Genomic DNA, 12,580 nt, shown 5'->3' with positions numbered 1-12,580 from the left:
ACACTGAAATGTTTTTTTCAGCCAGGATTTTACCTGTCACGTATGTCTTGGGATATTTTATTTTCTTGAAACTTGCAAATATAACTTCAGGACTGTTGTGTTTTTAAAGCTCATCAAAAATTGAGGATGTTGCAAAATGTCTGCTGGAATATTTACTTTTCGTTTTAATGTGTTTGACATTTCAATCCCGGGTAAAGGCCATAATTTTAACACTTTACTGTTGGATGCTCATTATGAGTTTTATAAGCAAGACCAGTGTGTATGTAATAACGCCAGCTTCTGTCCTTCCACGTTAAGGTCATCACCAAAGCCAACAACACCCTGAACGGGATCAGCAGCTCTTCTGTCTGCACCGAGGTCATCCAGTCTGCTCAGGGCATGGAGTACCTGCTTGGTGAGGAGCTGCACTAATGCACACGCAGACACAGCTACTACTACCACTACTATAAACACACCGGGGGCCTCATTTATCAAACCATATAGGGAAAGTGCTCTAAATCTGTGTGCAACAACCAGCACTTTGCACAGTAAAATGTCCATTCATCATCCACACACCACAGAGCAACCTTATATATTGTAAACCACTTTCCTTTCAAATGCCTTTAAATAGGTCTCATTGCCACCAACATGAGAGTTGGAGGTCCCGATCAATGAAGTAGCACTAAATAGAACTGTTTATTTAGCATGTTTTCTGGAAGAGTGTGGACACTGACAAAAAAATAAAAAAATCAGTGCCGCAGCTGTTCAGGTCAAAGAGAAGTAAAGAAAGTACATGTAAAAAATAGTGTCGATGACCACAGAATAAAAAAAAATACTGCCACAGGAGTAAGACGGTCCACCTCATCAGTATCGCCTGTGGATGGAAAAATTGCTTCAATAATTGGTGAGGTGTCTGTGGCAGAAATCATCCCTGAAGGTGATGCTTGACACGGTCGGTGAACCTCCACAAAGCACAGAGGGGGCAGGGCCATCATGAGTAACCACTTTATTTTATAGTGTGGTGATTGTTTTGGAGTTTTATGGCCATGAGTCTCACACATAGAACTGAAAACACAAGCAATTTTATACCCTCCCCTGCAGCTGAGGACACTAGAAAAAATCAGAACCAAGATGACTTGTGAGTTCATTCGGATCGCCTCTATAGAACAAGGGCGAAGTAATGGCAAGACAATGCAAATAACATTTGCTGATTACTCCTCACTCTTTGTACGGAAAGGTCCCTGCAGTCCCTAAAAACAAGCATTTCATGCTAAAATGTATCTATGAGTCGAGCTCAGCCCTTGAATGTTTGATGATATTGATAAATAACACTATGACCTGGAAACATTTGCACATTGAGAGTTAATACTTCCACATACAGTTAAAAAGAAATGAGGCCTTGCGAGCCTCAGAGGCAACAAGAGCCTGTTAAAGAAGCCGGTGTGTGGCCTTAACGCCCTGTGAAGGACAGAAAGGACAAGATTAAGATGAGCTCTGGTGTGATGGCTTATCTCTGCCCCGTCTGACAAGGTCCTGCTGCTTTACTGTTTCTCTGCTTTTAATGAGCCGAGTGGCTAACACGTCACGGCTAAGTGCTCAACACCGACTAAGAAAGTGTGTTTCTGTGACATGTGTGCGTTTGTTTTCTCCCTCTCAGGCGTGGTGGAAGTGTATCGCGTCTCTCGGCGTGTGGAGCTGGGTATCAAGGCCACGGCGGTGTGCTCTGAGAAGCTGCAGCAGCAGCTGAAGGACATCAGCCGTGTGTGGAACAACCTCATAGGCTTCATGTCGCTGTCTAAGCTCGCTGTAAGTTGCTATGACGTTTGTACGCACTCGCCAAAAGGCAGGACAGATAGATATACAAACAGATTCATACACTTGGTTGCTTTCTTTTTCTAGTGGAATTACGCACTGATAACAGAGCATTGACGTTCAGTTAAAAATGCAAGTCCTGCCAATAACATGATTGAGTGTTAGTGAATCCAGTATTGTCGGTCCATTAGGATAAAATCAATGATTCATTGATTTGAAAGCAATGCAGATGGAGTCTTTTGGTAGGCCGCTGTTTGGATCAGCGGGGATGACGAAGACTGTAAAGATTTATTTACCCAGCTGTTTCCAAGTATCTGTAAAACGGGACGCAAGAGGAGGACTGTTCTCATCCACAGAGCCAGCAGACGAGGAATACTGTTTGTAGAAGATAAAAATGATTTAGCATCTTGAGAAAGGAGGCAGAAACAAAATGCAACAAATGTTTAATTAAAGCAGGGATGAAGATTTCTTTCCTTATAAAGGAGAAAGATGTAAACTCGAGAATTGTTTGTTTTCAGTCTGAGTAGCCAATGTCGTGCCAAGTCTTTATTAAAAAAAAAAGTTGATGCTCGGAGATGTTTACTATAAGCCAACTTGTTCTCTCTGCTGTTATTATAAGAATAGAAATGACTACATTTTGCCCTGCGGCAGGAAGTAAAACGTCTGTGTGTTTTTGTGTGTCTAGCCTGATGAAAGCTCCCTGGATTTCTCCTCCTGTATTCTGCGGCCGGGTATCAAGAATGCAAAGGACTTGGCTTGTGGGGTTTGTCTGCTCAACGTCGACGCTCGCAGCAAGGTTTGTGTGCATGCACACTCACACAGAGTAACTGTTACTGGGTACTGTTTTTTGTTTTTTACACACATGATGCTGTGCTCATCCCCAGCAGATAACAACTGACATTTCTTTGACTTTGAAACATTTTTCCAGAACAAAGAAGAAAGCACTATTGGACGTCTGTTTAAACGAGTATGAGACAGTCAACTGTCATCCGAATCTCATTCCACTCTTTCCTGTTGGGGTCCTTGGGGGGCCTATCCTCCTCTTACTGACGAGCCCTGCGGGGGGCCAAAGTGACAGGATTCCCTCCTCTCCACTGCTCTTCTATCAGAGCTGTTTTCTGCCTAGACATGCACATCATCATAAAAACCCCACAAAGTACCAACCCAAATCTAAACCCCAACCCCTCACATTACTTTGCCTGTCAAGCTTTGTCTTCTTGCAGCACATATGATGCAAGTAATATTCATTTAACACGAGTTCATAGGGAAGATCAAATTCTTTTCACCTGTCACATTGCAGACTTTTATGCATGTAGTCCTCTAGTTAGTTAGCTAACTGTCACCATAAATCTGAGCAGAATCCAGCTGACGTTTATGAATTTTATGTTTCCAACTCAGTTGTTTGATAGCTTTCTGTAGATCGAAAAACTTTAAAGAGCCCCGCGTAATGTAACAAAAGATTAATGAGCATAACAAAATAGTTCTTGAATTATAATTTCCTCCTAGTTAGTCGTAGTGTGATTGGGATAAATGAAAGAGATGCAACAGCATGCTTCATATCTTTTATTATTGCAAATAGATTAAAATTATCCCCAGAGCTGCCAACCTCGGCTCAAAAAACCAGACGGCTCAAACTCAGCTGTACGGCCCAGTTTGATCTCAATTCAATTTTATATAGATGTCTCAAGCTTTATATTGTAAGCTAAAGCCCTACCATCAGACAGTCACACACTCAGTGACTGTGGGGAGGAAGGACTCCCATTTCATAGAAAGAGACCTCCAGCAGAACCACTGGGGTGGGGTTGAAAGGAGAAAATAAGAATAGAGACGGAACCAAATATAAACTACAAGAGAGAGTAGACACAGAGTTATTTATATGTGTAGCAGCATATATACGCATCAGTAATGCAAAGAGGAATAGAGAAGAAGTGCTGAGTGCATCATGCGTCCCCCAGAGGCTTAAATAGAAGAATAAGCAGGGAACCACCACTTTTTTTTCCCCTCTTCTCTTTTACTCCACCCCCAGTAGATTGTTGCCTCTTGCTGAGCATGTTTCTGCTAGAGGGTTCATCCCATTAAAGAGGAGCTTTTCCTTCCCACTGTCGCCAAGTGCATGCTGACTGGGCATAGTCTATCCGGTTGTTCAGTCTGACGTCACTAGCCGTGTCTGGGTCTAAACTCCGCTGCAGGTCCATATATCAAACGATCACTATGGCATTACTGAGAGTTGAAAAACTGTCTAAAGTCTTTCATCTTTAATAAAATGATCAGCGTTCTGCTCTACCAGGTGTAAAAATTGAGTTTAACATCCAGGCATCCATGAAAATGGAATTTATGACATTTAACGGAGTTAGAAGTTAGCAGGAAGTTAGCTCGCTAGCTTCTATCTAAATACAATATAGCATGTCCTGACTGCGGGGTTTTGGAAACAAATTAAAACGTACAGCTCTGTTATCACTTCCAAGACAGAAAACTAAACAGCAGTGACGTTTGCAGGGTTACTGAAGTTTGGCTAGCTGGTATATAATGATGTGCTACGTGACCGCTAGCGACACAGCTATGTTAGCATAATATAAACAAGCTAACTTTTTTTCCACTCGATAAAAGTTACCGTGAGTGTTGTCGGTGGTCAGGAACAAATGTAATCGCATGGCAGGATGCTGTAAAAGGACCAAACTTCAGCCAGGAGAACAACTGAGATAATCCATCCACAATACGAGGTTAGTCATTCATATACTGCTGCATGGGCTGGGCTGTAGTTACATCCTAAGGTTTTAAAAACTGAGCTTAAATAAATGATTAGTGGTAATAAAAGCCGAGGGAGGTCAACAGGGATCACCGACTGTTTTAGGAGCTTTTTGAGAAGAAAATACATAACATTAAACATGTTAACAGCACAAAAGCCATATTAAACGCAGACTACTTTAGACCCGGAAGTAGGATTCGTCGCGTCATCACTGAACAACCGGATTTGCTGGGATTTTTCTCTCTATTACTGTAGGGTCTTAACCTTAAAATATAAATTGCATTGAGGTGACAATTTTTGTGAATCAAACAGAATTTAACTGCAACTGAGGTTTATAGTCACCTGATAGGGTTAAGCCAGTGGTGTTAAACATAAGGAGTCTTTGCAGGGCCTTGCAAAGACTCTAATTCAACCTTTTGAAAGGCTTTGAAAGAAGGAGGGCATACATTTTTTCATAGGTTTTACAACTTTGTCTACCAATAAAGACCTCCCCCATAGCCATCCATACTACTAATTAGGCAATAGATAAACAGTTAAATGTAATTAAATTTGATCTGATGGTGATGCTATAAAAATGATCTGCACGTTTAGAGTCACCACATTGAACCTGAAATTAAGCGATTCCTTCAAAACGTCTATCAAGCATATGGAGGTGTTGGATATATAGTTGCAGTATGAAGAGACTTGCTTCTATTTCTGATAGAACTTTCCTTTAGTGTTACTCCAGAAACAATACAAATAGTCCTGAAAGTGGTGCTGCAAAGTCAGTGTTTCGACAGTTTTTCCTTTGTAAACTCTCCAGACACTCTAAATGCCAGGTGTCACTCCTATTAGTGCCCCACAATGTGAACAAAGTCAGAGCTTGACAGGCTCTGATCAGACAGTCACTGCAGGGGAGACGGTGGGCAGACAGTCACTTTAGGTCGTCTCCCTGCTTTTATGGTGAAGTATGAAGTTAGAAGTGTCCACGGATAACAATGTGCGCTCTTGAAGTAAATGACAGAGAGGGAAGATGTCACTTTGGCACCTCGGGGTGGGTTTTTTCACCCTGTGATTGCTTCCTCAAGGTCACAAAGGTTGTTACTTTGTCTTGGAAGGGTTTCATTTTCTATTCTGCCACCTCCATCTCAATGTAGCTGCACACTTTGCCACTTTGAGCTAACAACCGTCGGTGTTTCTAATAACTGTTCAGAGAGCGGGGCAGGATGGCGGTACCTCTTTGCCTAGGGTGGTCGTGATTTTCATCGACGTGGGCCATAAAGGGTATTCTCGGACCCTGCGGTTTAGAGGGCAGGATGGTGGCGTTGATTGTTTCTTGCGATCCGTCTGCTGCTCTGCCAGAGCCAGATGGATAGTCCAGACAAGATAAGGCTGACTGAGAGGCATCTAGGCTGTGAGCAGATGTGGCTTACACATTAGTCATAAGCAGGGAGAACGGCGGATAATAGACCTGCACACACAAACGCACTCTCTCTCACCTCTCGCTCCTCTGTGCGCAGAGGCAGTCTGAAATTAATGCAGTTTTATTTTGTCTCTGTGCCACAAGCATGAGATTAATAACCCATCTTTTAATTACATTTTTGGCACAAACCACCCTGGTAAGACTGTCGAGCGGAGAATAGCATCCCCTGCGAGTATAATGAAGTGAAAGAACAGCTTTGGCTACGGCAGACAGCACCGATTGTTGCTTTGTCCCTCAGTGAAGAGGTGCCGGTTTGTTTTTCGACCAAAGGTGCAGGTGGGTGGAGACGTTGATGTGGCATCAAAGAAATGCGAAAAATGCTCGACAGCCGATGTGCTCAGTCTCTCCTGTTCAATTCATGTTTTGAATTCTGATATTATTCTCGATTCAAACAGAGCCAAACAGTCGCTTTCAGCCAGACTCACCATGTTCCTGTTTGGCTAATGTTCTCTGGGTTGTCGCACCTTTTTTTCTTTTTTTGGTTTAAATCATTCTGCATGTTATCTTTGGGTTAAGGGGCTTGGATGGGCGACTGCAAACAGCTTCATCTCTCCTCAGTTTGTCACTCAGAAGCAGCAGCAGTTTCACCCTAAGTGATACTTTTTGGCTAATGATGCTCCAGCTCCTCCACTAAACGATAAATGCTAATTTAGGCATTTACAAGGAGAAGGACTGGAAAGGAGTTTAAGCTGAATAATTTAGCATTTTTGGCTATTTATTTTAATGCAGCTTTTTCAAGTGCCTCAAGCATTTGGATTATCAAGTTGAATGTGTGTAGTTTTGACAGCAGCACACGGGAGTTTGGACCACAGCTTTGTTCTTAGGCTGCCCATCTCTTTCACAGCATGTTTCCATCTGGTCGAGGTTAGCGGGGCTCCTGCACAGACAAAGAAAGTCAGGGAAATTACTTACCGTGCAATACCGACATTAAAGAATTTGGGAATTGAAAGAGCACTCTTTGAAAATGTTCAAAAGTACAAATTCGACAAATCTGAAGCTGAGAGAAACTGAGAAGTTGACTTCTCAGCGACTTCCTGTGTGGAAGTGACGTAAATTAGCGAAAATCATGTCCCCATCCCAACTTTATTTAAACGTGTTGGTGCTAGCAAATTTAGACTGAGCAGATATTTAAATAAGTATGTTATTTTGTTGTTTTTGTTATATTGTTATGCTTAAGTCAACATTGTAACATTAAAATTAGTTCCAAATTATCACATTGTTTACATTGTACTTCACTTTTTTAAATAGGGTTGTGCTAAAAGTAACATTAACCTTTAGCATTAACCTTAAAAAGTAGCGCTCGATTCCAGGTCTGGTGATGTATCACCGACAACTTGTAGCTTTTTTTTTTAATCTCACAGTAAAGAAAGCTGTCAGTGAGGGCAGGTTTCTGTTTGTGCTGGTTTGTAAATCTTTGAGTCATTGATGTGTTTTTTTTCACCATGTAACACATGCTTTGTTGTTTTCGATCAATAACCCAAATAACAAATATATTCGGTTTATTATTGCAGAAGAAAACCACAAAACAGAGATGAAGCTGTAGCTTTAAGTCAGCTAATATAAAGCTGCTGCAATACAGTTTCAGGCGATTGGCTGATTGTTTCAGCTCTAACCAATCATGCTGTTGTACCAGCAACACGGCAAAAGATGGCAAGATCAAAACATGAGGGACTGGTAAAGGTCCTTTCTTGGTTTTCTCCCAACATTTCAGCTTCTTTTTGAGCAGGAGACGTCTGATTAAACCAAACCTTTGTTCTTTCAGTCTTCAACCTTTATTTTAATGTCAGTTGATAACTGTCATTTTAAACACAGACTCTGGTTCATGTGAGGTGCTGCCGCTGCAATAGCAGCTTTTCTCCTTCTGTCTACAACCCAGATTTGTCTACAGGACTGGATTAACTGTGACAAACCGCGCTGATTTGTTTCAGTGAGCATACTGGCCAAAATCTTCAGTCAATATTTTAGATCGATCGAGGCAAAATCTCTTGAATTCTGAGTTGGAAAAATGTGTAGGAGCCCCGAGGGTAAAAACTTTCATGTTTTCACCCAAAAACATGCTGTGAAAAGTGGTGAAACGGCTGCTCGCTGCTTATTCTGTGCACACTTTGCTCTGGGCGCTGCATGAATATGCTTCACCTCTCTGACTGCTCTTGTGCTTACAGGCATTGACTAAAGACAGGGAGAGGAGCTTAAGGGTAATTATGCCTTGTTTTTTTTTTTTACTTCTAATAAAATAGTTTGCATTAAAGCTTGATTTTCATATCCGAACAGATAGAGGAGCCAGGACCTTTACATGCAGCTGAAAGGTCAGATGAATTAGCAGAGTCTCTGTTTTATCTGACAACTCCAGCTTGAAAACATAAAACCCACACTGTAGTGTCACAGCAGGCTTTTATTAACCTTTATTTAACCAGGCATTAGAAACAAATGATTTTCCAGGGCAGGCTGTGTACAAGGCTCTGTTTAGTTAAAACAGGTGGATATTAGCCTCCCTTCACTGACACACAGGTGAACTCTGGAGCAGGAAAGGCACTGCAGCGAAAGCAGGGGTGTGTTTTAGTTTGACCACCCTTTCATTTTGCATCCTCTCCCTCCCAACATTTCCCAGCTTTGGCACTCCTCTAAGTGCAGGTTTGTGGAAGCAAGTAGGCCAGGGCACAGAGGGGTCTCTGAAAGGAAATCGCTCCTCCAGTGAAATGTGAGCGTGTGGAGGAAAAAGCGAAAAGTGGAAATGTGTCATTCGGCTCGTCTGAGAAAGCCCTTCATCGGGCGGAGCATCTGTGCCGCAGACTGCATTCAGGCAGGTGGAGATGTATTTGACTTAATGGTGTGTTGTGGTGGTGTATTTCTGCATGCGTCTCCCCTCTGCTTCTGTGTGGGAGGCTGTGATTCACTGCACATGACTCATTCCTCTCTCCGGCTTCAGCTCCATTATTTCACCGGGGATGCAAACTCCTAAACTGCACATCACACACATTAGCATCCCCTGATTGCGCCCACCGTGCCGCAGCTGGGCCCAGTGAAATCGCAAACTTGCATCAGAGCCCTCGTGTGTGTGTGTGTGTGTGTGTGTGTGTGTGTGTGTGTGTGTGTGTGTGAGTGTGAGTGAGTGAGATTTCAGGGGTTTCGGGTCAGTTCGACACATTTCATTTTCTAAATAGCTCCAGTTCAGGCAATGTTTTTCAGAATCAAATTGCATTGTGACGCAGCAGGCTTTACGGTGGGGCATTGTTATCCTTTTTGTCTCAACAAAATAAATGAGGTGATCCATATTTGTTGATACAAGTACAGACAGTGATGGAATTACAGCGTCTGCAGTCATAGCACGATCAGATTTTTTTTCTCCTTTCAGTTCATTTTATGTTAAATCTTTGGGGAATAATTTTGCTTTATTTTTGCCCCATTTAGCAGTCACTTGTGGTGTGTTTGGATCCTCTGATCAGGTTGTCAGCAGGTTTAAACATGAGATTGCTATCATGTTTTTATAGCTTCCTCTCATTTTTCAGGGAATTTTTCAGTTTTGGTCCCCCCCCCCCCCCCCTCCATTTAATATAAAAACTGCAGACATGGCTTCATCTGATTAGACATGCAGCTTCAAACATATCTAATCTTCTCCTGTGTTTTGATTGAGCTAAATCAGCATGCATGAAGATATCTATGGCTGTTTTGATGGCTCTCATGCATACCTCCAGATTTAAATAAAGAATGTCATCTGATGCCCAGCTGTAAACACGTTACTTCAACACATTATTTTCATCTTGGATGTATATTTTGTGTATAAAGAGAGGACTACACAGCACCTCTCATCTTAGGTCTCTCTAAATGTCAGCCGGTGCACATTTATTTGTTCCAGCACATTTACAGAAATCCCAGGGGCACTGTCATCCTTCTTGAGTTTTTATATATATATATAACAGTGTAAAAGTGTCACAGCATGCAACATCCCTTGATTTCAACCACAGTCACATTTTTTAAATATGCAGAAAATCTTTAGATTTAGTTTGACTCCTTATAAACAGTCAGATTTAGTTATGATCAGTGAGATGTTCACAGCATGTGGCTCTCACAGCATTTCTGTAGATAGAACATTTGTACCAGTTGGACTATTATTCATACACTATTTTTTTTTTCTTCTTTTTCTTGTGCTCTCATATAATTTTATGCAGGCCATTTTTAACGACTTGAGTTTTTCCCCAGTAGGCGTTGCCCATGTTTATTGAAATGTTTTGCTCGCCAGAGGCAGATTTTCATCCTGCGTAACTTGGCTGTAATTTACTGCAGGGTCACCTACATTGAAGCTGTGCTGTGCTGTGCACCACTGTGCTGCTCTCAGAGGATAGCTGATTCATGCTCTGGATAAGCGTGCTGCACATACTTTTATAAATACCTTCAATACAGCTGAGTGGTAATGGCATGTGTCATATTTCCCAGTTAATTAAGAGGCTTTTATGGTTGGACTGGTGCGAGCTCCCTGCAGCCTTCCCAAAAAAGTAGATTTTAAAAGCTGCTTTCAGATGCTCGCTTACTCACAGGGGCAGATTTTTTCCCCCCCCTTAAATATTTGAATTTCAGTCTCTACAAAAGTAGGCATAGAAATAACTGCATTGTGGGGTTTTCCATCTGAGGATCACGGCCTTCGGTAGATCTGACATGGACTCCATAGCGTGTCTTTTTTCCTCTCCCCCTCTTACCCACAACCACAGAAGACTGTCCCTCCCTCAGCTTGGTTCTCCCAGAGGTTTCTTCCTCTTAAAAGGGAGTTTTTGCTTCCCACTGTCACCAAGGTCTTGTTCATAGGGGGCCATCTGATTGTTGCGGTTTTTCTCTATTATTTTAGAGTCTTTACTTTACAATGTAAAGCACCTTGAAGCAACTGTGGCTGTGATTTGGAGCTATATAAATAAAACTGAATTGAATTCAAGTTAATTGGATGCTGCTGCAGGCTGCTTTGTGCTCGTCAAAATAAACTAGCCTTTTTTCCCTTTCAGCAGCATTAAAATGAAGTCCGGGTAAAGCAGGTGCACACACAGGTTTATATTATTATAATATTTCACCCTTTCACTCTAACAGGCGTTCAACTCGGAGACAGACAACTTCAAGCTGATGTACGGGGGCCATCAGTACCACGCCAGCTGTGCCAACTTCTGGATTAACTGTGTGGAGCCCAAACCCCCGGGCCTCATCCTGCCTGACCTGCTCTGAGCTGCCATGGTAACGCGGCAAGAGCTAATTACCACCAGATAGGTGGAGCGGCCACTCGCCTCACACCAAGAGCAAGAGGAGGACATCTACAGTCACTGGATTCCTCTAGATTTTTTTTTATTATCCTGAAATCTCACCCAGACTGTGTTCATTTGCAGATCTTTTCCCTGAATAGTCATTGGTCGGTTCATATGGTTACTCTTTCGTTCAACCATACAGGTCAGCAGTTGAGGTCATATTTAAATCTGTTTTTAATGCTGCTTTTGACAAATTATTTCTGCTGACTATTCGTGCAGAAATGCAACAATATTAATAAATATAACTAATCAGTGAATCCTATTTAAATTATTAGGTGTGCAATATCCTTATAACACTGGCAGAGGAGGTTTTTGCTTCTGTTTGTATATTTTTTGTTTGCAGTGAATCAGACTTAATGAATCATAAGTCTACCATTGAATTACTTGAATTGTATTTCTGTCTCGGGTCTGTTGGATGAAACTCTGTGGCTGTTATGGTTTTAATGTCTTTTTGAAAATCTTTAACATTCAAACCATCTCTGCTCTGCCGGAAGGCAGGCGCCTCTCTTTCTCTGCATTATGTTTCGCTGTGTTGAATGTCTTTTGCACTGTTTGTGAGGAAACTTTAACACCTCTTTGGGTATTTAAATTGTATTTTGTAGGTGTTGGGGATTTGACGGGAATCTGTTGTGACTTTCTGTGTTGTTGTTGTGTGCAGAGCTGAAATTCTGGAAGTATTTACTAATGCTGAATTTGAACAGCAGCAGCATTTTCTGTATATTACAGTGTCATGCTGCAGCTTTGTATTAATCACCCAGCTGTAATGTGAATGTTATGTAAATAAATGACGTGCAAACTGGTTAAAGTGTCGCAGAGTTAATGTAATTATCAGGTTTACAGGTCATGCAGACCAAGTTCACCTGAAGGACATGCTTGTGTGCACTGTGGCGTTTCCATGCAGACACAAGAAGCTGGAGGGCATGTGTCCATCCACTCTGAGCATTATGTTCAGCCTTTAATGAAGCCACTTATTTAGCTCGGGAGCCGTACGTAATCGTGAATGAAGAAAGTATAACTAACCTGGACTGAATACACATCAGTTCATCATAATTTTCCATAAAGTAACCAGCTTCTTCTGAGGAAAGCAAATACTTCTGAAAACTACATGTGTAGTTCTAAAGTAACTCATTACTTTGGTGAATATAATTAATGTTACTACTCCATTACATTTTTTTTAATCACCTTTGGTCTTTTGCCACATAATTGCCTGAAGCCAAAGTTCTGCATATAAAATCCCTTTTAGGATAAAAAGAAAATACAAGTATTTAATGCAAGCTCCTTGAAATTTGAAAAAGTCACGCA

The 12,580-nt window shown here is 41.7% G+C and overlaps 1 protein-coding gene across 16 annotated transcripts in view; it reads left to right on the top strand.

Annotated features, from left to right (window-relative positions):
• The window catches only part of synrg (synergin, gamma), a 43,299-nt gene extending 31,216 nt beyond the window's left edge, over window positions 1–12,083 (top strand). For 12 of the 16 annotated variants that reach the window (XM_080888594.1, XM_080888595.1, XM_080888593.1 and 9 more), the window contains 6 exons: window positions 298–394; window positions 1,637–1,785; window positions 2,477–2,587; window positions 2,720–2,758; window positions 8,162–8,194; window positions 11,070–12,083. In XM_080888594.1, coding sequence (XP_080744720.1) covers window positions 298–394; window positions 1,637–1,785; window positions 2,477–2,587; window positions 2,720–2,758; window positions 8,162–8,194; window positions 11,070–11,201 — 561 coding nt within the window. In that variant the 3' untranslated portion in view covers window positions 11,202–12,083. The remainder of the gene's footprint in view (window positions 1–297; window positions 395–1,636; window positions 1,786–2,476; window positions 2,588–2,719; window positions 2,759–8,161; window positions 8,195–11,069) is intronic. The other 4 variants (XM_080888596.1, XM_080888590.1, XM_080888601.1 and 1 more) reach the window with 2 other exon arrangements.
• Window positions 12,084–12,580: the final 497 nt, after the last annotated feature.

This window comes from Rhamphochromis sp. 'chilingali' (genome assembly GCF_963969265.1).
Source record: "Rhamphochromis sp. 'chilingali' genome assembly, chromosome: 8".
NCBI classification, from domain to species: domain Eukaryota; kingdom Metazoa; phylum Chordata; class Actinopteri; order Cichliformes; family Cichlidae; genus Rhamphochromis; species Rhamphochromis sp. 'chilingali'.
Note: the sequence above shows the minus strand (reverse complement) of the source record. Positions and strands in the feature narration are given on the sequence as shown.